This window comes from Canis aureus, chromosome 4, assembly GCF_053574225.1.
Source record: "Canis aureus isolate CA01 chromosome 4, VMU_Caureus_v.1.0, whole genome shotgun sequence".
Lineage (NCBI taxonomy): Eukaryota > Metazoa > Chordata > Mammalia > Carnivora > Canidae > Canis > Canis aureus.
In genome coordinates, this window is record NC_135614.1 from 58842263 (window position 1) to 58868611 (window position 26349).

The 26349-nt window shown below is 38.0% G+C and overlaps 2 protein-coding genes across 8 annotated transcripts in view; one reads left to right on the forward strand and one right to left on the reverse strand.

Moving 5' to 3' along the window:
* The window catches only part of LOC144312780 (uncharacterized), a 740032-nt gene that overhangs the window by 214495 nt on the left and 499188 nt on the right, over positions 1 to 26349 (reverse strand). For 3 of the 6 annotated variants that reach the window (XR_013378373.1, XR_013378375.1, XR_013378374.1), the window contains 2 exons: positions 24755 to 25101; positions 22313 to 22483 (listed from right to left, as the gene is read on the reverse strand). The exons of 2 other annotated variants lie outside the window; for them this stretch is intronic. The gene's annotated coding sequence lies outside the window, so the exon portion shown is untranslated. The remainder of the gene's footprint in view (positions 1 to 22312; positions 22484 to 24754; positions 25102 to 26349) is intronic. One more of the 6 variants, XR_013378382.1, reaches the window with a different exon arrangement.
* Positions 1148 to 25451, forward strand: NMUR2 (neuromedin U receptor 2). 2 transcript variants are annotated; one of them, XM_077895802.1, is made up of 4 exons: positions 1148 to 2018; positions 8126 to 8210; positions 10714 to 10839; positions 24934 to 25451. In XM_077895802.1, the coding sequence occupies exons 1-4, from the start codon at positions 1293 to 1295 to the stop codon at positions 24999 to 25001; spliced, it is 1005 nt and encodes a 334-aa protein (XP_077751928.1). In that variant the 5' UTR covers positions 1148 to 1292; the 3' UTR covers positions 25002 to 25451. The 2 variants fall into 2 exon arrangements, with proteins under 2 accessions (XP_077751928.1, XP_077751927.1); XM_077895801.1 differs by lacking the exon at positions 24934 to 25451 and adding an exon at positions 13739 to 15701.

Consider the following 26349-nt stretch of genomic DNA (forward strand, 5'->3'; position numbering starts at 1 on the left):
TTACATGATCTGGCCCCCATCAGCCACTTCAACCTAATCACTCATACTCTCCTGTCTGCTCATTAAGTCCCATCTACATTTGTCTTCTTGATGTTTCTGAAACATATCAAGATGTGACTGCCTCAGGACTTTTGCACTTGCTATTACTTTTGCTGGGAACGCACTTCCCTTAGTTCTTTTATGACTGACTTTTCATTATTCAGTTCTCAGCCCAAATAACATCTCCTAAGATAAGTTTACTTTGACAACCCCTGATAAAAGAACACCTCCAGCCTTATGTTTGTATCGTCTTGTACCCTTTTGCCTCACAACACAACTATCTGAAATCATTAATTTACTCGTTTGCTTGTATATTTTTGGAATTCCCTACTGTAAGAAAAGCTCCATGTGACAGAGATTTTGTCTTGCTTTTTCACTGTTTCTACAAATCCTCAAACATTGACTGGTACATAGTGAATCCTCAAGAAGTATTTGTTGAAAAAAACAGAGTGGATGAATCTACAATATACAGATAAGGAAATGAGGCTGGCAGAGTTTGAGTAACGTTCCCAATGTCTTACAGGATTTCTAGGGATATGCCTGATTCTAACCTCCACTGCCTTTTGGTACAGCAAGCCACTGCCCAAAGGCACTGAAGTGACAGAGAGTAGGCAGGGCTTTATAATGTGCAAGTGTTCTTTCAGGTTTTGGATTCTATTGTGGATGCAATCAAACCAAGAAAGGCACATTGATCATGCTCTCCCCAGAGAGCCTTGCATTTTCAATGGAACAAGATAACTTGAAAAATCTACTGATCTCTCATTTTTGTCACGCTGCGCAGGCGACAAGGATCAATGGAAATTTGTACCCTCCTACCCAAGACCCTGCAACTTTAATTTGTATTTCCACCCAGATTCCTACAATTCTGTAAAATGCACCGCTCAAAGTGCCCACAGCTTATTTAAGTTAGAGTATCATCATTTATGTGAGCTGCTTTCCCAGATTGTTTCAATTCAGAGAAATGTCCCCCCCTCCTCTCCAGCTCCAGGCTTTCAAAGCCAGCTCTCCCAACCAGAGGCCCTCTTGCCGAGTGTGTGACACGCACTCATTGGCCCACAGCCTGTGGAGGGGCGGGGCCTCTAGCTCTTCAAAAAAGGATCCGATCTGAGCAGCCCAGGCTTGCTGGAGTACTTACTCACTCTCTCCCACCCTCTTTCCCCTGAGTCTGTGCTTTCTTGCCTGCTTTCTTTTTCTTTTCTGGCTCAGCCTGGGACACACGATCATATCAGAGGAGGTTCAGGTCTTGCATTTTAATGTCAGTGATGGAAAAACACAAGAATGATTCCTGGATCCACCAGCAGGAACTGGAAGATCCATCTGAGAAATACATGAACAGCACCGAGGACTACCTGGCCTTCCTCTATGGGCCTCCCCGCAGCCAATTCTTCTTCCCAGTGACTGCAGTGTATGCACTAATTTTTGTGGTGGGGGTTATTGGCAATTTCCTGGTGTGCCTGGTGATTCTTTGGCACCAAACTATGAAGACACCCACCAACTACTACCTCTTCAGCTTGGCTGTCTCTGACCTCTTGGTCCTGCTCCTTGGGATGCCCCTGGAAGTCTATGAGATGTGGCGCAACTACCCCTTCCTATTTGGGCTCGTGGGCTGCTACTTCAAGACGGCCCTCTTCGAGACAGTGTGCTTTGCCTCCATCCTCAGTGTCACCACGGTCAGCGTGGAGCGCTACGTGGCTATCCTCCACCCATTCCGCGCCAAGCTGAAGAGCACCCGGAGGCGGGCTCTCAGGATCCTTGGCGTCGTCTGGGGCTTCTCTGTTCTCTTCTCTCTGCCCAACACCAGCATTCACGGCATCAAGGTCCACTACTTCCCCAATGGGTCCTTGGTCCCAGGCTCTGCCACCTGTGCGGTCATCAAACCCATATGGATCTACAATTTCATCATTCAGGTCACTTCTTTCCTCTTCTACATCCTCCCCATGACTGTCATCAGTGTCCTCTACTACCTCATGGGCCTCAAAGTGAGTATCCAAGCTCCCCGGCTTAGCACAGCATCCCTTCTTCTCTCACTGACTCAAACCTTAGAATTGGAGAAATTAAGAATTGAAAGGAAGAATAGAGAAAAATAGAATGAGCTTAGAGGGGAAACAAGTTAATGGGCTAGCCTCAAAATTAGGCAAATATTGACCACAACTATAAACCATTTCCTGTAAGTCACCTTCCATTATTCTTCCTCTATGCCTGTGGCCTTCACAACTTAAGGAGTTCCTACAAATGACCTAGAAATCTTACTATGATATCAATGTGCAGGCCCCTCCCCCCCCCAGGGGGAAATTCTGATTCAGTAGGTCTGAGGTGGAACCTCATTTTAAATAGCACAAAGTGGCCACCCCTGGAGGCATTGTTCTGCATCCTATTTTCTCTTGCCTCCATCTACTGCCTGCATTGAAATTTTTCTCTAGATCAACTTGGTCAGAGCATAACATAAGCTATCTCTGCCTATCTTATACTCCAAGACAGACATACAGTTTTAAAGTCGGACTGCCCCTTATGGTTGCTTTGATCCTTTGGTTGAAATATCAGGCTGAAATGCCAAAATATGCTTGAGTGTGACCAACTTGGATTTCTCTTGATCAAGTGGAAATTGAGAGACAAGGAAGTGAACAGAGCATATAAGATAAAGTAGAAGAAAGGGGTAATAAATGATAGTTGAGATTTAGTTAAAAAACTATCACTTAGTTTGTAACATATCTAATAATTAGAAGTTCCTTTCCTGTACTAATGGTGGTAAACGGATTTTTTGTTTTTTGTTTTTTTAAGATCTGAATTAGCTGAGAGAAACTACTTTTGGTGAGGGTAGTAGTGAGCCTATATAATTCCTCTCCTGGTATATTCTACATCCCAATTCATAGGGATGAAATCTAACTGTGACATCTTTATGCCCATTTAAGGAGGCAGCTTGTGTAAGAAACAGTCTTGGGACCATTTAGACTCCCAGGTCTGAAGCTCACATAAAATACACTTTTAAGCAAGCCACATAATTCTCTCTTGGAGTTAGTTTTCACATTTATAAAATGAAAAGGTCACATTTAGATCATATCTAGGGCTCCTAATAGCTCTAACAGTCTGTGATAACTTAAAGGAGAAAAAAATCTGTGAGCAGGAGCAAAGTGAATTATAAATGAAAAGAAAACAAAGCAAACATGACATTCACATCATATACTTCAAGATGGCTCTGCCACCAGATATTCTGTGACAATTAACGTACTCCCATCTCAGGACATCTCTGAGAAAGGTGAGTGTCAGAAATGAGTGTCCCACAATGGTCCTTTTCCATATCTGCTTTGCCTAAGGTAAGTAGCACAGTCCAAGTAGTAAGAACAAATTCCAAAAACCACAGATATCTGGACATAGGAGTAAATTTAATCAGACAGAGAGGTGTGCCAGTCTCCTCTTAGAGGGGGATCCTCTAAGATGTCTCTCTACATCCAGAGACACAGGTCACCCCAGACTAGCTTGCAAAGTCTAGGATGTCCTGTGTGTATCACTGGAGGGAAAGGACTTCTACATAATTCCAAATATCATGAGGGCTATGAGAAATCTCCCCAAACTGACTAATACCTTTTGTCCAACACCAAACAATCTTTCATCTTGGGTTAATTTGAAAGAAGTATTTAACTTTGAATAGGAAACACACATCCTCTATCCCCAACCAATGACTTTGTTTCATTGTCATGAACCTATAGCTACCTTGTATCAGGAGCTAAGTGACAGCTCAGACAATGGTTTAGAAACTACCTAATTTGCTCTGTGTATAGTGCAACTTATTCCTATTCTCAGGAAGGATGAACTGTTACCCAGAGGACACCAAAGAAGGAACTATCTGCTTAGTAAATCATTGCTAGAGGAGTTTAAAGATCTGTAGACTAAGAGTCAGGAGAAATAGGCCCCAGTCTATGAGATTGGCCTCAGGGCCTTTGCACATGCTATTATAACTTTTGCTCAATCATTGCCTGAAATGTTGCTACTGTTGACCATCACATTCCCTTTTGCTTTTCTAACTCTAACTTATCCTTTAAATCCTACTTCACCCACACTTTCTCAGGGAAGCTCTCCCTGACTCTCTAGCTGCACCTGGTACTTGTGTATCTAGTCATGATTCCTGGTGATTTTCATTCATTGCATTTATGACAATTTACAATTCTATATTTGTGGGTTCCTCAATTTATTTCTCTCCAACTAGACTGTAAGCTGAATGAATGAATGAATGAATGAAGTTAAATTATTTTATTCATTGCTGGACTTCAGCTTTCCTACTTTAGAAAGCAAGAGAATTGGAAACATTATTTCAAAGAGCTTTTTGATCTAAGAGACTGAAAAGAGATTAAGCAACTCTGATGACTATTAAGTTATTGACTCCCTTGGCAAATCTAAAGTTATGATTGCCTTTGGTACTCACTGCCTTCGGAAGGCAAAAAACCTAAGACTGATGAAATCCCAGGACTAAGGAAGAAAGAAGGGAGCCCATATGCATGCTTAAAGCTGAGCATTCAGGGCTGCTTCATCATTCCAGGACGTAAGTATCCACTGAGCTGCTCTCCAAGGTTAGAATATGTTAGAGATGGAAAACAGACAACACCAGGGCAAGTTTCTTTCTATCTGAGAGGAAGTTCTTTTGGAGCTCTCAACTAGTACTTGTTGAGATTGCGTGCAGCATTAACACTTGAATTGAAGCAGATGGATTATGAATTGTAGCAGAATCCAGCCGTGCCAAACGGAGTTGCACTAATTTTTTTTTTATAATTAAACAGATTTTGTTCAGATTGTAGAAATATTTACACAAAAGCTAGGATTATATTTTGGTATTCTGAAGCTTAGTCTCCACAAATCATATAAATGAACATCTGCTGGAATGATTGTAATCATATAAACAACTGATCAGCATAATAAATCAACTTGAGTCACCTCCATTGACCTCCCCCTTACCTCTTATCTTATACAGCTAATGAGAGCAGGGTAGGAAGGCCCTGAGCTTCCTATGCAGTAATCACAATTTTTCACTCCTCTTTTTCTATCTTGACCTTTAAAATAAAAGTTCAGAGGTGGATAGAATACTTAATGGTTGAGTATCTACTTTGCTAAACATCTGAAGGGAAACAAAAGTATTCAAACATAAAGCAGTATTTGGACAAATTGTTTGGATTTTACTCTACTATATCACTTCCTTCAACTTATGTTGAAACAATGTATATGACACATAAATATTCAATTTTTCACTCTTGTCCTAGTTGTCTAGTTGTATCACTAAAACCTACAGAAGCTAAAAATTAAGCAATAATTAATACCCTTATAATTTTCTTTTCATTGCAAACTACACTGTACAGGAAGCCTATTTATAAAAGAATTATATGGACTGTTTGCTTTATGTTTGATTTAAGGAAATTGTTCCTTGAAGTAGAGAAATTACCAATGAAAATTGTTACACCCACCCACAGAATGGACTAAGAGATCTCAATAGTTCTTTATTATTCTTAATTATGGATTTAAATCAAATATTGCAATAACTATCTTGTAATAATGAGACATTTTTTAATGATATGAAATAATTAGAATCTTTAGTAGATTTAACTGATCATGAGTTAGTAAGATTGGCAGTTTGATTTATTACTCTTACCTTAAATATCAAGGTTTTTTGTCAGTGCATCTGCCTGCTTCTTTGCTTTAATCAAGTATTGCTTATGTATGAGCAGTACCATGAGAAGGAGAATTTTTTTGGAAGGGACTCAATAATCCACATGAGTGGGCCCACAGATATAAATAAATAACCCTGTTTAATCAAAATTCAGTTTTTATTATGTCTTTTGAGTAAAAGGACAATAATCAGAATGACAGTAGTAATATATAACTTGAGTATCATATGCCAGGAACTGAGATGAATGCTCTACCTGAATTATTTTGTTTTACTATTATGTTTATAACCTCTTAGTCTTCAGTTTTCTCCCATTTATTCTTAATAACTGCACAGTATTTTTTCTTCCTTCTTTCCAAGTTCTAGATCATCTCTGAAGGGTCAAATCTCACAGGTACTTTAACCCCCCACTTTGTGAAGACACAGGTATATGTAGAGAGCACCACTATATTCAGAGACAGATGGTCAGGTTTGTTAATCATCCAAGTGGATGATTCAGGACTGGTGTGGTCCTGAGAACTACCTGATTTCCAAGAGCTTACATGTTAGAGAGACAAGATAATCTTTTGTTAAACTTTGGAGGCAACTTCCAATGAGTCCCCTTCCAAGTCTTATTTAATTTTAAATACCTTCTCTACAGTATTCCATAAAAATGCCATCCAGCCGAGGAAGCTCACTGATTCTTAGAGTAGTTTGCTGCACTGTTTCACATAATCACACCAATGTCTTTTTCATCTTGAATTAGAATATATCTCCTTATAGTTCAATAAATTGATCCTAATCTACCCAAGAGTACATAGAGTACATTGAATTTTCCTTCCACCTGATGGCCTTGATCAATAGTGTCAGAACGTTTTACATTGTTAATGAAGGAATCTCAAGTCAATCTGACAAAATATGAAGGAAAGTATAGAACTGAAAAGTCAAGAGTTAGAGCTGGCTTTTGATGAAGATTAATCCCATGAAACACACAATGTTCTCAAAGACCTAGTGTTATTTCTGTTTCTTTGTTTTTCTGTCTGTACTGTTGATTTTGACCTCAAGATCCACACTGCAGGCCATTGGTGGCTCCACGCACTTTTTTTCATGGTGGGAAGAAAAAATAGCTGTTGTATTCCAGAGTTCACATGCAGAAAACAAGAAGGGCTCCCAATGAAAGGGAAATAAAACTTCCATTTCTAGAAGTACAAGCAAGTATCAGAAATTGTGTTGGATCTAATTATCCAGTTACTGTGACTGATGGATAGTAGCTACATTATTCAAAGGCTGAACCTGGAGCTGGAGTTGTGATCATTCCCATCCGAATTAATGACTAAGAATGGAGAAGGACTAAAATCCCTAAAGGAAAATCAGGATACCATTGGTAGGAGAAAAGAATAAATGCTAGATAATCAACTACAAATATATACTGTACTATCTTCTAGATATTTGATGGTAGTTTATCATGAGTCCTTGAAGCTTTCTTTATTTGGTTGTGTATCCTCACAAATAAAAATATGTGAATTAAAGAGAAGAAAATTCTACGACTAGGAGAATGATGCAGATCTTCAGTGCTATGCGAGTTCAGAGGAAGAAGAGGACAATGAGCTACAATAACTACCAGAGTCCTCTAGAGTACATAGGTAGGAAAAATTGCATGTACAGGTATTAATTTTTTTAATTTTTTATATACCTCTTCAAGGATAACCACATCTTACAACAGAATGAGTGTATTTTAACATATAAACTCAAAAACATATGTACTCTTCTCAGTAATATTAGTAACACAGATTTCCCTAAATTGTGCTTCTCAAGATATACTAGGTATTCCACTGAAAGGGGTTGGGTCAGGAGGGATATTGTTCAGTCAAAGCAGCACTATCTCCCTTGAGGCTGAGGTGGGAGATGTGGGGTATGGAAGGTGGGGATGGGGGTTAGGGTGATATACAAACCCCCATGAAGATGTTCATAATGTCTACAAAGCACATTAAAGCCTCTGAGAAGACCCACAATAAAGACTATAAGCTTTATGAAGCAAGAAACAATATCTGTTCTTGTTTTCTACTGCCTACTCACCCTACAGAAGAGGGATTTCATTCTAATACACATCTAATAATTATTAAATTAATGGATGGATGAAAAAGCCTAACACTTTTTTTTTACTTTAGATTTCACACTTTTCATGGAACATCTATTAATATACTACATAGCTAGCATTCTACAGAATAGCATATGATACATGGTAGCACTGCAACGTAGCCATAACCGTAATCCAGTTGAGTTAGATGACTTGGATCCAACTCCACCTCCAACTTATTGTTAAATATTTAATGGATTCTTACATATCTTTAAATCTCAGATTTTTGACTGCAAAATCAATGTTAGAGTTACAGTTCTTGGATCTTGACAGAAGGAAACAATGTTTCCCTCCCTTAGCATCTTTTTCCACTTCTCTTGTAGCTGAAGAAAGATCAGCTCCTTGGGGCAGATGAAGTGACTGCAAATATTCAAAGACCTGCCAGAAAGTCAATCACCAAAATGCTGTGTAAGTCTTCCACTTTGTTTGGGGTTTCTTTGTTTGTGAAAGCAAAAGAGTTGCATTTAGTACTGAGAAAGTGCTGCTGGGATCAGAATCAAAATTCTCCTGAAACATAACATTGAAACCTTGGTTTTCTCAATCTCCTGGGACTTGTCTGTTTTGTTTCTATTTTAGTTTTTTTTTTTAAACCCTCAAACAATACCCTAAATTGCATCATTGTAATATACTCTGTAAACCTCACCCTGATTTTTTGAGCATTGCTTTTCTTATCTAAAAGGAGCAGGTGAGGGGCACTTGGGTAGCTCAGTCCGTTTAGCATCTGACTCTTGGTCTCTGCTCAGGTCATGAGCCCCAAGTCAGGCTCCATGCTCAGCTTGGAATCTGCTTAAGATTCCATCTCTCCCTCTCCCTGTATCCATCTCCTGCCTCTCTTTAAAGTAAATAAGTAAATATTAAAAAATAAAATATAAAATAAGCAGGTGATTTTAACCTATTTTGTGTTATGATTTTTTTAAATATGAAAGCTGTGAACTCTCCACTCAGAATACATACAAATACACTTATACAAAACATTTTATAATCCATTATAGGGGATCATACACCTCCTAAAACCCATCCTTGGACTTTCTGGGATCTTTTAATTCTAGATTAAGAATATCTGGCCTCAAATAACTCTAAACAGTCATCCTGCCTATTTCATTTTATATAAAACAGTATAATTTTAGCATAGATAAGTTGTTTTTAAAAATCCAGGCACTGTTCTACACTCTCCCAAAAGAATGTTATAAAAATGTATGATCCTACACTAGGGTATGAGAGATATTGATGAGAAAGGCGATTTATAATAAGCTTCCCAAGTAAAAACCTAAGGTTTGGAAAAAAATAAATCCTTCAGACTAATATGCATATAAATCATTCACATAACTATGTGATGTTTTATGAACAAAAGATTTTTGAAGTCACTAAAGTGATAGCCATCTTCTTGGAAATATTTTGGCCCCAATTTGGCCCCTGATTGTTGGTATCTGACTTTCTCTGTTAAGAAGTCTCATATCTTCATTCTGTCTCTCTCCCCTTTCTCCTAGATCATAATCTGCTCTCACAAAAAGACTGTACTCACATTAAAGCCAGACTGATAGAATACTTAGTAAAGTATTTGTCTTTGGGGGTAGAGTGTTCAATTTTAATGCTAACTACATTTTAAAAATATTTATTTATGAGTGGGGCAGAAGGAGAGAGAGAATCCAGAGCAGACTCCCTGCTGAGCGATGAGGGCCTCAACCTCACAACCCTGAGATCATGACCTGAGCTGACACCAAGAGTTGGACACAACCTACTGAGCCACACAGGTTCCCCAACAGTAATTAAATTTTTAGCTAAAGTGAACTGTAGGCAGTAGTGAGCAGACTAGGAACTTTTCCTTTGAGGAGTAAACTCAGAAGAAGCTTTTAGATATTCTTGAAACTATACTACACAGGCAGACCACCTACTCTGAATATGTTTACAGCCAACAGGAAATATATGTACCATTTACTATGGAAACTTCAAATGTGCTCACAAGTTCAGAGAATTGTAAAATAAACACCCATGTACCCATCACTCAGCTTCAAACATTATCAACTCATAGCTAATCTTGTTTCATCTATATTCCTATCTGTCCCCCAGCCCCTACAAGATTGTTCTGAGGCAAATCTCAAGCATCATGTCTTGGGAAATAAAAGTACTTTACAACTTCAGAAGAGAAAGAAAAACATACATATTTATATTGGTGAAGATTAAATGCCCCAAAGAAAAACTATGGTAGCACTAATCTCTATCTTGGGAGCTAAAAATTAAAAAAAGTGGGCAATAGTGTGTTTCTATGAATCTATAATTATTTCAAAATAAAAAAGAAAAAGATATTGGAAGGAAGTCTGTACTCTAGAAAGTTATAACACATTGCCTTCCCAGTCAAAAGATGCTTATAAAGCAATATTACACTCATGATTCTTCTCTTTCTGTCTCTCCCACCCCTTACAGAATGATTGAATGCACAGAAGTTTTTAATCATTTCGAGTAATAAGATAAATTAATACATTTATACTATATACTACATAGTTTATTATCAGTCTATGACTTTAAAGAACACCAATTGCTTGAACCCACTTTATTTCTATAACCAGTTTATATGGTTCCAGCAACCTTCTTGTGATATATTTTCCATGACAGAATGTTTTCAGAACTTTGAATAGTCAATACTGTTTTAAGTGTTCCAAAGTAAATTTATACAAGAAATCATGAATAATCATAGGTAAAACTGACCCTAAATCCTATACAATTCATTCTCACATGTAAATACTCTATGTAGAGGCTCCTTAAGACATATATGGTCCATTATAATGATAGCTTAAGAAAGATGGCGGGGGTGGGGAGGGGAATACCAGAAGCAATGTATGGACTTAGAGTGGACATTGTGTACCTATCCTTACTTTGATTGTCTTTTGCTCTCTCATTCATCATCGTTTTCCAGTTGTCTTGGTCTTAGTGTTTGCTCTCTGTTGGGCCCCATTCCACATTGATCGGCTCTTCTTTAGCTTTGTGGAGGAGTGGACTGAATCTCTGGCTGCTGCATTCAATCTCATCCATGTGGTATCAGGTAAAATCTTGGCTGGTTTGGTTGCATTGCAAATGTTCAGGTAATTGCAGCTGCTTCATCTTGCTTAGAGTAGTAGGTTCTATTGGATATACTGATGATTATGGGGACCCACCATACAATAAAGAACACATTTGATTGTTACTTTATTCACATATTGATTAGATACGTTATGCGTCCAAAAGAAATATACCAAATCACTATTCTAGGTGGATGTTTTTCTGAAGACCTCAACTCTAAGCATGATGATTACAGCAGGAAAATGGTCTAAGAGGCGATTCCTTTGTTTCACTTCCAATGATCACATGATTGAATTGGTTCTTATTAATTAAACATCCGGGCTTAATCCCTGAAATCTCATATTATCTCCAGCAAGCGTTAGATCTTCATGAAAGCCAACTAAAAGTTATTCATAAGGCATCAAGATCTGCTTTTAGGCTACTTTAATGATGCTTGTGAAGAATACCATGAAATTTGGTGGAAAGGTCATTAAGTCAGAGGACCTGGATTTGCATCTCTCTCATATCATTACTATTCTGAGTGATCTGAAGAATGTGGCTTCCTTCATGTCAAGTTTTCCCAATTATAAAATGGCAATAATGCCTGTTCTATACTAACCATTGGCTAAGGTAAGAAGTAAATAAAATAATAGCTTTTTAAGCTACACAATGCTACATATCTTTCTATAATTGTCACAAGGATATTGCCATCATCATTTTACAGCTGAAAGAACAGTTCCACAAAAAAAAAACTCAATTGCCCAAAGTCACTTGGCTGGCAAATGGTAAAAAACAGCATTCCAACCCAAGTCACCCAACTTCAAGTTCAGGGTTCTTTACTCTGAAATGGAATAGAGAATGGTTGCCCACATCCCTCTTTCTCAGCTGGTGTGACTGTTAGACTTCGATGCAGACCACCTTGTCCAGCTACCTTAGCTCTTGAGATTATCAAAGACATCACCAGAGAAGAGAAAGAAGGACGACCTGCATGTGTTAAGCTTCAGGAGTGCATAAAGCAAAAACTACTGTTCATAGGCATATTGAATGCCATGTATATTATCTGTTTCCAATCACCCTCTCTTTTGTACTCAGCAGGCCATGTAAACAGTTTACACCCGGACATTAGTATTTTCTTCCCTGTAAAATTAATTATTAATTAATTATTAACCTCAAAAATATTTACAGCTCTTAGCTTAACTTTGTGATTAAGCTGAGAAAAGTGGAAGTGATAAAACAAATTGTAAAATATCACAAGATCACATGAGACTTGACCAGTTGACTCTACATCTTGAGATGTATCAAGACAACCATTTTAAGATTTTTAAACTACAGCATTTATATTAACATTTTCCTGTTAAAATTTCTCTCTCTTCCCCACATTGCCAACCAGATGAAGTCTAAATGTCTTAAATGCTACAAAATTTTTTAAAAACCCCAAAATTGCCTTTTCATCCTCAAGTTATATTTTTCCATTCATAAACCATACACTTGTCAAATGGGTTAATTAGAGTGCTGCACTTTTTGCATTAATCCTGCATGATAATAACCATTCCTACTTTTGCGCATTTGCTCAGGCTATACCTTCTACCTGTAGTATTCTCTCCTTTCCTCTCCAACTATCTCCTGCCCGCTTCAGGATCTGGCTAGTGTTCAATCACCTAATTAAATCCTTCATGATTATTATAGTCCTTGTGTTTATGCTATTATGTGAATTTCCATAGGGTGACAGTTAGTATCATATGTTTCGCTCTTAATAGATACAGTTTGGTATTGTTCTTTTGTTAACTACTAAATTTAGGCATAGATTTTTCCTCTATAATACTATTCCATGTTCTTGAGAACGAAGTCTAAATCTACTATCTACCAATGTGCCTCAAAGCTTCTGGCACAAAATAAGAATTTATTGAATGAATTAACAGTCTATAGCAATATTCTTCTCTTGTATTCCTCCCTGCCCAATTCTGTGCATAGGGCATATGGCACTCTGTATGTCCTGAACTATGTAAATGAGGACAACAATGAATGTTGTTAACAGTACCTATCACTTGTTTTATATTCTTAGCCATTCTCAGTCCCTCTGTGATAGCATCTCAACTTTATCCTCACAGTAATTCAGAGAGGTAGGTTGGGATGGTATGTTGCAGAGAAAAGAATTGAAGTGCCAGTTCCCTCTGTCACAGAACAAGCAAGGGACAAGATCAGAAACTAAGTCTTCTGATTCTCAACCTTAGGCCCATCTTGGGCCTTGGGGAAATAAAACAGGATATAGTAATAAAAGAAGTGTGTATAAAACAAGGAAATGGCAGTGTGCAAGGCATTTGGTGGAGAAAACGAATGGCAAAATACAATTATTTAATGAAGTTGGAAGGTGGGAAGAGCCATCAAGGGGAAAGGCCAGGTAGGAAAAGGGCCCTGGGGAATATTTTATTGAAGAGATAGTTAGCATTATAAGAAATCTCAGCAGAGACTATGCCTTAACTGATTTGCTATTCCTCCATCACTTGCAGTTTCAAATTATAGATTTAAGCAAAGCTCCAATGAGATAAAAACAATCTCTCTTTCCTCTGATACTTAAGCATCTCTCATTAATGCTATGAGAGCATGTTCTTTAATTAAACAAGTGGGGATCAAAGGAAATTGCCAAGCATCTCAGAGAGATCCCATGCCAGCCTAAATTTTTCTGAGACTCTTTAATCTTTCTGTGTTTGATTCCTAAATACACAGGTGGTAGATCTGTTCAGAGCATTTTGTATTCTCAATTAGAGTCTTGTATATATTATTACTTCCAAAAGAGGCAGTCTCAGGGATTCGAGGCCCTTGTTAAATATTTATACTTCTCTCTATCATACCTCTCACTCAGTTTCTCCTCAGTGTGTCTCTTTTTTTAATCTCCTGTGTTCCAGGTGTCTTCTTCTACCTGAGCTCAGCCGTCAACCCCATTATCTATAACCTACTCTCTCGCCGCTTCCGGGCAGCATTCAGGAATGTGATCTCTCCTTCTTGCAAACAGGGGCACTCCCAGCACCACCCACAGGGGCCACCTGCCCAGCGGAACATCTTCCTGACAGAATGTCACCTTGTGGAGCTGACTGAAGATGCAGGTCCCCAGTTCCCTTGTCAGTTGTCCATCAGCAGCTCTCCCCTCCCCACAACACTCTGTAGTGGAAAGGCACCATAAAAGGAATGCTCAAAGAGTTAACATTCCTCTATGCCACCATCCCATAGGGAGGGACACCCTTAATTTATGCCTCCTTATAGGATAGAAGGGAGGTGAAATGAGTCTTAGAATTTATATACCCATTTCTATTTTGTGTGGGTTTTTTTTAAAACAAATCGCTACTAAATCTGGATCTGAAACCCAGAACTGGGTTAACTGCCTCATGCCCCTTTACTTGTTCATGGAAAGAAAAAATAATCATGACCTATAAAATATGACACCTGTACTTTGAGTAATTTTCACTTTTGGAAATCATTTATCCTGAGTCATTCACACTCTGAGTTAGGCTGTAACTCTCACAACCAGTGGCCCCTGTGTGACATAAAAAGGAGCCATGTAGATGCTTATACTACTTTACATAATTTGAGGTATCCATGTCAATGTTCTTCCACAGAAAACTATTTACCCTATTGCCTCATATTTTGTCATTATAATGTGATTCATTAAAGTTTTGAAGCCTTACTTGAAGAGTCCTCCTGATAATATGGGGATGCTTTATAGAACTATTATTCCCACCTTTCTGATCCCCAAGTCATTCTCAGTCATCCCTTACCAAAAATGGGATCAGATACAAGTTCTACTTAGACAAGAATGGGAAGAGGGAGAAGGTTATGTGTGGAAGGTCAATAGAGACAAACTATTCCAAGCATGTGAACTTAATTGCTCTCATAGTTTGGTCTAGACATGCATTCCTAAAGTCTTAATAAACAGAGGTATCTGGAGGAAAAAACTATGTTGGGAAAAAACCTAAGCTAAATAGCAACTACTGGTCTCAAACCCATGACTTTCACTTACTTAATCCTTCATTATCTATATACCAGTCTTCACACGTATAAGAAAAATCAACTTTCCAGACTCATCTTCTACTACAGCATCACATGGAATATATATTCTATTCAAAATGGGTTACTTGCTCTTCTAATGAAAATGTGCCCCAGTTATCTCAGCTGTACATATTTGATTAGAAAATGCCCTCTTCATCTCCAGGCCCCATCTGTTGCTCTCCTACCCATGCTTCAATCGATCTCAGTGTGGTACCTCCATAAAACCCTGCTTGACTTATTCAAATAGATGTGGTATCTGACCTGTCAGTCTCTCTCTTAAGCTTTTTCTCACTCCGCTTTGTATTTCAGAGATTTATATACTTGTTTTGTCAGAATGTAAATTTGTCAAAGGCATGAAGTATCTTGTATTCATTTTTCCTGTTGCTGGAATCCTGGCAATATATCTGTCACAATGGTAGATGTTCAATAAATATGTGGTAAGTGAGTTGACTTCACATTCCAATGTGCTGAGCCAAAGAACAGCTCCAAATGGAACTGCAGTAAGAGCCAAAAGACTAAGGTTGTGTTTCTGATAGGGATATTTGACTTTCAGTTGGCTGTTTAGCCAGTTGTGATTATAATAGCATGTCTGCAGTGCCTGTGGTACAAGAAGGCTCTTCCCAATCCCAGATACTTACTGATGCTAAAACTACAAGTTCCAGTTTTTAGTCTCTGAATTTTCCCTAAATTGAATGAGCCATCCTATTGATAAATGGGGATATTGGTCCCTGACATCATTATTTCCTAACCGAACAATCATATTCAAGGTGATTCAATGTATGTATTTTTAAATCTCTTTGCTAATTATAAGCCAACTTGAATGAATTAGAGTCCTCCAGTGATGGTTTATGTTGGTGAGCAGAATCCTTGAGTCATTTGAAGATCATGTTGAAAGGACTCAACAAAATAAAACCTCAGAAATGGAGGAGAAATTAATTTCCTTCTCACCTTTTAGAAGCATGCTCAAATTAAGATCTAATAAGGTCACCTGCCTTAACATCAACTCCCAGTGACCACAACTAAATATGCTGCTATTGTAGGTGAATGCATAGAAAAAGAACACTAAAATTGAAGCTAGTAATTTTGCTGTTTGATTATAATTTTGATCTGTTTTCTCTTTATTTACCTTTTTTCTCTCAAAAATGTATATAAGAATTATTTGCTCATTAATTATTTCTTTGATAAATCACTTAGTACCCATAGGTTATGTGCATTATGCCAGGTTATGAATTTTCTGGCCTTGAGAGTTTACATTTTGTAGAAGAAATTATTTGTGTATGTATGTGTGTGTGTGTATGTGTGTGAAGTGTGCTACAAAATACAAATACAAGTGCTATAGTACTATATAAAAAAAGGTGTTGTTCAAGTCAAGGGCAATAGGTTTAATTAAGCCTAGCATTTAAGAAGGGGAAAAGGAGTTAAGTGTTGATATTTTGTCTATATACATATTCATATACACATGCATATATACACATATAGGAAACATATTTCAAAATGAAAATTGAAATGTCACAAGTCTAAGACTTAGCTGATGTAATGGTTCACATACAATTAGTAGAACAAAGAGAAAAATAAAAACTAAATTGCTCAATGCTGCTCAATAGCTGACTTCATCATCTCCTTGTGGATTCCTTGTGATCTCTGCATTTTGGAATAATGACAGAAGAGGCCAGTAAACATGATTAATAACATATTGGTAATTTAACTCTTGCAATTAAACAGTGACTTTTGAGGTCTCTGGTATTTCATGAATTTAGTGAACTGAAGACATTCAGAATGTTGTTTGCCAAATTAATTGTCTAGTCCATAAAGACAGCCAAGATTCTTTTTTTTTTTTAAGATTTTGTTTATTTATTCATAGAGACACAGAGAGAGAGAGAGAGAGAGAGGCAGAGACACAGGCAGAGGCACAGGCAGAGACACAGGCAGAGACACAAGCAGAAGTGAGAAGCAGGCCCCCCACAGGAACCTGATGTGGGACTCCATCCCAGGTCTCCAGGATCACACCCCAGGTTGCAGGCGGCGCTAAACGGCCGCGCCACTGGGGCTGCCCGACAGCCAAGATCCTTAATCTGAGACTCATGAACATGTGTCAGGAAGTCCAAGAATCTCCTGAAATTGTGTTCGTAACTCTTAGTGTGTACTTTTTTGTCAAGAAAGCTTATAGTTTTGATTAGCTTCTCAAAGTAGTCTATGACTTAAATTATTATAATTACTATTGTAAAGTATCCTTAACAGTCTAACATAAAGATGCTGTCTTAATGGATGAGTTATAGTTGGATGAAGGCATTGCAGGAGAATTTAAAAGTATCATTATTCCAACATAAGAGTCTGGTGTTTTTTTGTTAAAGATTTTATTTATTTACTCATGAGAGACACAGGGAGAAAAGAGACAAAGGCAGAGGGAGAAGCAGGCTCCATGCAGGGAGTCCGATATGGGACTTGATACCAGGACTCCAGGATCATGCCCTGGGCTGAAGGCAGATGCTCAACCGCTGAGCCACCCAGGGATCCCAAGAATCTAGCATTTATAAGTATTAGTGGCTCAGTGTTGTGCTGATGCTGGCTCAGACTGGCCTCCAAAAGTTTATTTTTACATATTTAGGAATTTTGAGAGCCTGGTGTTATATGATTGGTAACCTGAAATCGGCCACAGTGGGAATATTTATACCACCAGAAGTTGGCAAATATTTTACATCAGGGTTCTTCTCACCACCCCCCCTCCAGAGCCATCTTATCAGCACACCACTAACCATCAATACACTGGCAATCTGCCATCTTTCTATAATATACATGATTGATTTGTAGAATAGATGCCCAATAACACCATTATAATTACAGAGCACTTAAAGTTGTGGTTAACTCGTTGGAAAAAATAGTAGTCAATGAACCAGATTTTCTTTTTTGTTTTTTGTTTTACAGAAAATAAAAAAAGAATTTTATTTTTTAAATTATTTTTTACATATTTTTTAATTGGAGTTCAATTTGCCAACATATAGCATAACACCCAGTGTTCATCCCATCAAGTGCCCCCCTCAGTGCCCATCACCCAGTCATCCCCACCCCCTGCCCACCTCCCTTTCCACCACCTCTTTGAACCAGATTTTGACCCTGAGGTATGAGATAATGCTAATTATGACATGAAAGCCTCATCAGCATTTTATAATTAACCTAGAATGGAATAATTATTCTTGGATGCTCTCCATTAATATCAATGTAGAAAATAGTAACAGCTCTACATGTTATCTTCCCTATACATCTGTTTTTAAATATCCCACAGGATTCATTGTAAAAAGATGCAAAATTTAAATTTCCACATTCTCTCTACTTGGCTGGAGACCTCTTTTTTTTTTTTTAAGAGAGAAAGCACACGCTCATGAGTGAGCGAGCCTGTGTGAGCTGGTGGGGAGGGGGGAAGGGAGAGGGTGAGAGAAAGAATCTTAAGCAGGCTCCACCCCAGTGCAGAGCCCTATGTGGGGGTTGATCTCATGACCCTGAGATTATGATCTGAACTGAAATCAAGAGTTGGATACGATTAAGTATCCAACAGGCACCCAGCCTCATTTTTTTTAAATTCGTAGAAGTGTACCATTATAAACATTATAAGGAGTATTGAGGTTGTACTAACTTACACAAGTCAAACAGGTCTGAACAATCTATTCCTTCCCTTTTTTCATCCCCTTTAAATCATTAAATCACATTTGAACTCTACATTAGACATATGTATATGTTATACTTTGGAAACATTTTCTAGGTAATGTCAATGTTTGGAAATTTTAATCTATACATGGTCTAGAAATTGTTGCATGCACCTAAATAATACCATTGCCAATGACATATATATATTGTGAAAAATATACTGTGAATGTAGTAGGCTAGAATGGTTAGACTGAACTGATAAACAAAATACTATTTAGAAAAGGAAGCAGGGACACCTGGGCGGCTCAATTGGTTAAGCATCTGCCTTCAGCTTGGGTCATGATCCCAGGGTCCTGGGATTGAGCCCTGCATCAGGCTCCCTGCTCAGTGGAGAGCCTGCTTCTCCCTTTCCCTCTACTGATTCCCCTACTTGTACTCTCTTTCTCTGTGTGTGTGTCAATAAAATAAAATAAATAAAATAAAATAAAATAAAATAAAATAAAATAAAATAAAATATTTTTTAAAAGGCAATTCATTATTTTCAAAGAAAAAAATAATGTTTGTTAAGAAGCCTATGTTAATGCATAGATAAGAATGATTTGTAAGTATTTTGAAATTATGTCTTAAACAGGCTTGAGTAAAGCTTGTTTATTTGAATATTATACCAACAGAAGGAATATCTTATAAAATTCCATGCTTCCTTTTGTAAATGTTAAATATTTTAATATTGATCCTAACTTTATTACCAATTTTTTCTACCAAAACAGTAGAAACTGTTTTACCTCATAATATTCATGTGCATGATTATCTCACCAAGTTCTCTCAGCTTCACTAAGAGGGAGTTACATCCCCCAGCTCCACTACTGACAAATTAAAACTTGTCCTCTCTTACACTTGGGAAAATAGATAAGCATGCACAAAGTCTAAGTGAGACACACAACAGTATTTACATCTTAATCGTATACCTGCAGGTGAGCTGGGGCACCTCCACTCCATGCAGCCTGGGGCACTCACAAGAAACACAATTGCCCTCTGCAGTATGTGCTTTCCATGCTAAAAGCAAGTCACATGGACAATCCCAATGCCAGGGGGCATGGAAGAATACTCCACTCACCATCCATGGCCTGACTAAGGGTGAGATGTAGGACACTACCAAAGGTAATGAAGTATTGAGGCTAAAGACACACATCTAGTGAATGGTACAGTGAGTTTAAACCCAGAACTATTTGACTCCAAAGTCTGAGTTCCGCCGTTTTACTACATGGATTCTACATGGGACCCTATCTCATTGGCATCACTAAAAAAGCCTTTCAGTTTAATGTTATGCCCAAATATTACCTCTTTACTTATTTTCCACTAAATCATTAATATAGATTGGAAACCCAACACTGTACTCAAGAAAAAGACTCTTGGGCAGCCCGGGTGGCTCAGTGGTTTGGCGCCTGCCTTCAGCCCAGGGAGTGATCCTGGAGACGCAGGATTGAGTCCCACATCAGGCTCCCTGCATGGAGCCTGCTTCTCCCTCTGCCTGTGTCTGTGCCTCTCTCTCTCTCTCTCTCTCTCTCTCTCTCTCTCTGTCTCTCTCATGAATAAATAAAGAAAATCTTAAAAAAAAAAAAAAAAAAAAAAAGAACACTTGAGCCAGATACTTGGGTTCAAATACGGGCTATAACAAGATTAACTGTGTAACCTTGGACAGGTTACCTAATCTCTCTGTAATTTAATTTTGCCATCCATGTAAGAGACATAATGGCTGTATCTATCTATATCACAGTAGTTATATGAGGATTAAATAAGTGAATATACTATTTGTAACATGCTAGGACAGTGCCAGACACCTAAGGAGCACTGTGATAAGTGTTTGTGGGAAAATAATAAATGGGAATGGAGGCATTTATTGCTTCCTGGAGATATATTTTTTGATACCGTTTCACTTTGCTTACAGTTTTTAGAGAATGTTACTCTCTCTGGCAGCATTCAAATGTAAAATGATTTAACTGAGTTCTGTATCAGGAACTGTGTCAGGTATTTTTTGCAGTCATTTCCACCAGATAAAAAAGCTGCCCAAGATGCCATCATGAACTGGTAGGATTTCATTAATAATGAAAGCATGAATGTGTATTAAAGATTGTTTCTCTGTTACATCAAAGATTAATCAATATTATGTTAGGGAAGTCAGCAAAACCACAAGGCTCCCAGGCTGCTAGGGACAAGCATATATATTAATTGTTTTAAAAGGCCTTTGGCATGTCTTCATCTGGGGAATTAAAGGTCTGATTTTTGGCTCTCAGAATTAGAAGACAGAAGGCTAAGGATCCAAGTAATGTGATCGTTCCAGCATAGACACCAAGCTCAGAGAGGAATAACAGGGAGACAAGGAGATAAGCCTCAGGGGTGCTAATGGTTACATTATCTCCAGTATATGGAGAAACGAATGTTTAGCTGTATCTTGTACCTGAACCTCAATATCAAATTTAGATCATATATGGCTATCTATTAAACACTTATATGTGGCAGATCATGGGCCATGTGCTTGACATTTGTATCAAGTAAAGCTTGTAACAATCACCATATGACAAATGAGATAATGGAATCTTGAAGAGATAACTGGATTGCTATTTATACAAGTAAATAAGTAAAAGAACTAGGGACCAAGACAGGAAGTTTGACCTGTAACCTGTTCTTAATTGCTCCATATGCTATATACTCTCCATTCTCCCTTCCCAGTAGATACTATATATATATATCTCTATATCAAGTGGCAGACATTGATCTAAATCTAAAAACACAGACAATGAATAGCAAATATGTCCTTATTCTCAATCTGTTGAATCCTGGGGTATTCAAATTTGCCAACTAAAAAGAAATTTATATTCATTCTTTCATTATCTATTATCTATTCTTAACTCTGGCCCTGATGTGCAGCCTATTTTGAATGCCTATGTAACTTACAAAATTTATAGAAATTTAGAAAATGAAGAAGACTTCAAGATCACCTAGCCCAATGTACCTTTCAGCTATCAATATTTATTTAGATTTTTCTAGCTATTATACTACAAATTTTACATTTATCATCTGATTTAACCTTCCAAAGAACTTCCCAAGAGATGGGCACTATTATAATCCTCATTCCAAGAAGAAAAATACAGAAACACGGAAGTTAAGTAACTTGCCCAAGGTCACAGAGCTAATATATGTTGAAGATGAGGTTTAACGTGGTTTTAAGTTTAGACCTCCAACTCTTAGCTACAAATCTATACCACTAGCCTAAAGCACAAAGTTGTTTTTTCCAATATAAAACAATAAGTGGCAGGGTCAGTATTTGGACTGATTTCTCTTGACTCTCATATTGCTTCCTGCATCTAACTACATTTGAATGAATGGAGAGAACTGACAATCTGGATAACTCAGAAAATGAAATATAATCTAAAAACAGCATAATTCTTAAACATACAATATGGTCTTTGGGCTTTACCAAAGAGGATTTCATCACTAGGTTTATATTGACATAATTAAGTATAAAATTAATTTATATTCCCTTCATATGGACCAATTCTTGACAGGAAGGTGTAGCTTTAAAACATACCTAGGTTGGGGATCCCTGGGTGGTGCAGTGGTTTGGCGCCTGCCTTTGGCCCAGGGCGCGATCCTGCAGACCCGGGATCGAATCCCACGTCGGGCTCCCGGTGCATGGAGCCTGCTTCTCCCTCTGCCTGTGTCTCTGCCTCTCTCTGTCTCTCTCTCTCTGTGTGACTATCATAAATAAATAAAAATTAAAAAAAAAAAAAAAAACATACCTAGGTTGGGGCACCTGAGTGGCTCAGTCAGTTAAGCATCCGACTCTTGATTTTTAGTTCAGGTCACGATCTCAGGGTGATGAGATCAAGCCCCACATGGTGCTCCACATTCAGGGCAGAGTCTGCTTGAGATTCTCTCCCTCTGCCCTTCCCTCCACTTGTGAACGATCTCTAAAATAAACAAATAAAATATTTTTAAAAATACCTAGGTAACTTGTACATGGTCATCCTGAGTAGAAAAAAAAATAAAATCGCAGTTTGACTCCAATTGAAGAAATGTCTAAGAATCTAGTCTTAATCTGTCCCCTGTGATTTTTATTTACTGGAGATGTCATTGCATTGCAGTATAAAATAAAACAAAAATTGCACCAGACACTAGTCAAAAATGGCAAGGAAGACTTTACTCAAGACTCTTGTAATAAGGGATAGACTACTGCAATAGTAGAGATAGATTGAACTCAACTCGAATATAACAGGACCCAGTAGGGATTTATGGCCAGTGACCAGGGTGAGGGAGGGATGCAAAATTACTGAGAGGAAACTGGTTAGGTATCAAGAGTGGGGTAGGGGAAGCAGAGCTTGATTAGATAAGGGGCAGAGGAAAATAACTTGATTGGATGTCATTGGGAAGAAGGATGCTCTTAAACTGACTTGGCAGGATGCTCTGCTAAAACTGAACTCAAACAGGTCAAAGATGGGGGCCAAGGAAGGCACTCTCACAAAGAAGGCTTGAAGAGCTTTAATAAAGTTTGGTCAAGGAGATACTCCTTGTCAATGGTGCTTGGGAGTTGAGGATGGCAGTAGGAGGAAGCTGTGACAAATAGAAATTTCTTAAGTGTTACAATGGAACATATAATGCAATATATTTCTTATATGGAAATATATTTCCGTAATTTCCAGTCCAGGGGTTGAAAATGCTTAGAAAAGTTGTGACTTGTCTGACTTGTCTGAAATTCTCCCTTCCATCCTCTTTTCAAGTCTTCCCCAGAAGTCTTCCCCTGACCATCTTTTCTCTTATTCTAAATTCCCCAGGACTTGTATTAGTCAGGATTCTCCAAAGAAATAGAACCAGTAAAATTCACACACACACACACACACACACACACACACACACGTACATGCACACATACATAGGTTGAAAAAGACAGATTTAACATAAAGAATTGCTCATTTTATTATGAAAACTGAGACTAAGGATCTATGGTAAGCAGGTTGGTAGTACAGTTCCAGTCTGAGTCTGAAGGCCTGAGAACAAAGAGAGGCAAGGCAATGGCATAATTTCCAGCCCAAGGGCTGCCCAGTGGCCCAGCTCAATCACTCAAGTAGGCAAAATTCCCTCTTAACTCACCCTTTTTTGGTCTATTCAGATCTTCAATTGATTAGATGAGGCCAACTCACATCAGAGAGGGCAATCTGATTAATCAGTCTGCTCACCCAAATAGATCCAAATGTTAATCTCACCCAGAAATATGCTCATAGACATACCCAAAATAATGTCTGACCAAACGTTTGGGCACTGCATGGGCCGGTCAAGTTGACACATAAAATTAGCTATCACAGGACTCATGAATACTTCCACACAATCACTTCTGTGGCTTCTGGAAATTTTTCTCTAGCAGTTTCATTTTCTCTGTAGAATAAGTATGATTCGTGCTTCACATGAATAGTGTCCTACCCTCCCCCCACCCTCCCTTTTACACAGTCACCAGAAATATTATTCTCTAGGTCTTAAATTTCTACCTCAAAAGAGCACTTTTCTTTTAAATTACAAATGCTTGTAAGTTATTAACACCTGTAGATTTATTAATTTATATATTTTTTCCTTAAGAAGAGAAACCAAGGTGTTTCAGAAGAGGAAATAATTTTTGTATGTTAGATAAACTATAGCTCTGCTTAGATCTGTGGTCCTCAAAGTCAGAGACATTTTTTATTGCCACAAATACGGAGCTATTCCTGCCATCTAGTGAGTAGAGGCCAGGGGTGATGTTGAACATCCTAAAATGTCTAAGAGAGTTTCCCTGCCAACAACAAAGAATTCTCAGATCCAAAATGTCAATAGTGCTGAGGTTGAGAAACTCTTATCTAAAGAAAAGAGAGCTGGACCCCCTTAGAACAGAATTTGATTATCTGCTACGAAAGAATATCCAAACTAGAAGATATCTTAAAAAGTATAATCAAATGGACTCTCTTTTTTGACAAGGAAACTATGAATCAGGATTTAAAAGCCTGAGGTGCCACAACTGGGCAGCACATGGGAAGGACGAGAACCATGTCTACTGACACCAGGTGCAAGACAGATTCTGGTTACTCCAATCATAAAATAGAAATCTTATTAACTACTGAATGCTGTTGAGTCAATTTTCAAAAGAGAAATAATTTTAAATGTGATAGCTACATCTGTGTTAGGCAACCTATAAAATGGACCCCTACAATGATACCTACTTTTGATACTCGTTCTATGTATCCCCCTTCCCTTGGGTGTGAGCTTGTCTTTACTGACTTGCTTCTAACAAATAGAATATGACAGAAATGACTGGATGTCACTTCCAAGAATAGGTTACAAAAAGACTGGTTTCTCTGCTGGTTTCTCTCCTATGCTCTTCTTCTTCCTCCCTCTTTAGATAGCTTTCTCTGGAGAAGCCAGCTGCCAGTGAGTTTTGAAGCAGATCTTATCCCAGTCAAGCCTTGAAGGGAGTGCAAGCCTGTGGACACCCTGATTGCAGCCTCATGAGAAATCCTGAGCCAGGGGTATCCAGCTGAGCTGTGCCCAGATTCTTGACCCGCAGAAACTAGGAGGTAATAAAGATGCATTATTTTAATCCACTACGTTTTACAATAAATTGTTACATTACTGTTATTACAGTAAAAATATGGAAATCTTGAAATTGTTTAAGAGCAGGAGAATAATTCAAGTGTTAGCATATCTTTATAATTCAGGAATTTTCAAACCATCTTGGGACTATCTTACTGAAATGAATTGAACTGAATTGAACATAATGAAACCACCATTATAGAATTAACTCAAATGACATTCAGCCCTGGGCTTATTTGTTGCTGATAAAACCATTTTAATCTGTATGTTTTTAACTCTCTGGGTATTACAGGAAAAAAAGGAAATAAAATCTGTGTTTGCTCATAATTCCTATTGTGTATGTTTATACAGTAGAAGACACAGTCACAAAATAAAAGATACAGAACAACATCTAGTTGGTACTGTTTTCACGGTCGAATGGATTTGCAGAGGAAATACTGAAGACTCCCTAGAGATACTGAAAAAATACTTTACTACCCCCAAGTGGACACATACATTATTTTTACAGAAATAAAATATAAAATTTCCATGCTTTCCAACAACAACAAAAATGGCATGCGATGATTATACATAAGACTCAGGATCCCAAAGCTAACGAGGACTTTAAAAGTTACAACTTTACAGTTTAAAACCCTAGAATGATGAGATATTTGAAATCCCTCGACAACATATCTTACGCTTGTACATTTTAGTTATATAAGTTTGCTGCCTGCCTAGACAGCACATTATCTTTGCAGACAGCTCCATTTTTGTTGTTCTAGTAAATCTTCATTTCTCTTGTAAATAGTGTGCAAACCAAGCAAGCTCTCATGTTGTCTGTACTATTCATAATGTTCTTAATAATTTCCAGAAAAGGAGATGCTATAACTTTCCAGAAAGTAGGGCAGCCCTGGTGGCTCAATGGTTTAGTGCTGCCTGCAGCCCAGGGTGTGATCCTGGAGTCTCGGGATCGGGTCTTGCGTGGGGCTCCCTGCATAGAGCCTGCTTCTCCTCTGCCTGTGTCTCTGCCTTTCAATCTCTCTGTCTCTAATGAATAAATAAATATAACTTTCCAGAAAGTATATTCAAAGACCCAGAGAACTGAATTTTGGGCTTTCTAAGGTCTGACCCTAAAAACTCCTGTTTTTACGAAAATGACACAACTGTTCCTAACATATAGAGAACCCCTATAGTCTTTAAGACTTTCAAATTTTCCTAGGTCCAACTATTAATCATATATCTGTTC

Bases quoted from the DNA above. Each gene is read 5' to 3' on its own strand.
- NMUR2 (XM_077895801.1), top strand. From the start codon at position 1,293: ATGTCAGTGATGGAAAAACACAAGAATGATTCCTGGATCCACCAGCAG. The intron at 2,019-8,125 runs GTGAGTATCCAA...CTTCTCTTGTAG, and splicing joins ACTACCTCATGGGCCTCAAA to CTGAAGAAAGATCAGCTCCT. The intron at 8,211-10,713 runs GTAAGTCTTCCA...ATCGTTTTCCAG, and splicing joins GTCAATCACCAAAATGCTGT to TTGTCTTGGTCTTAGTGTTT.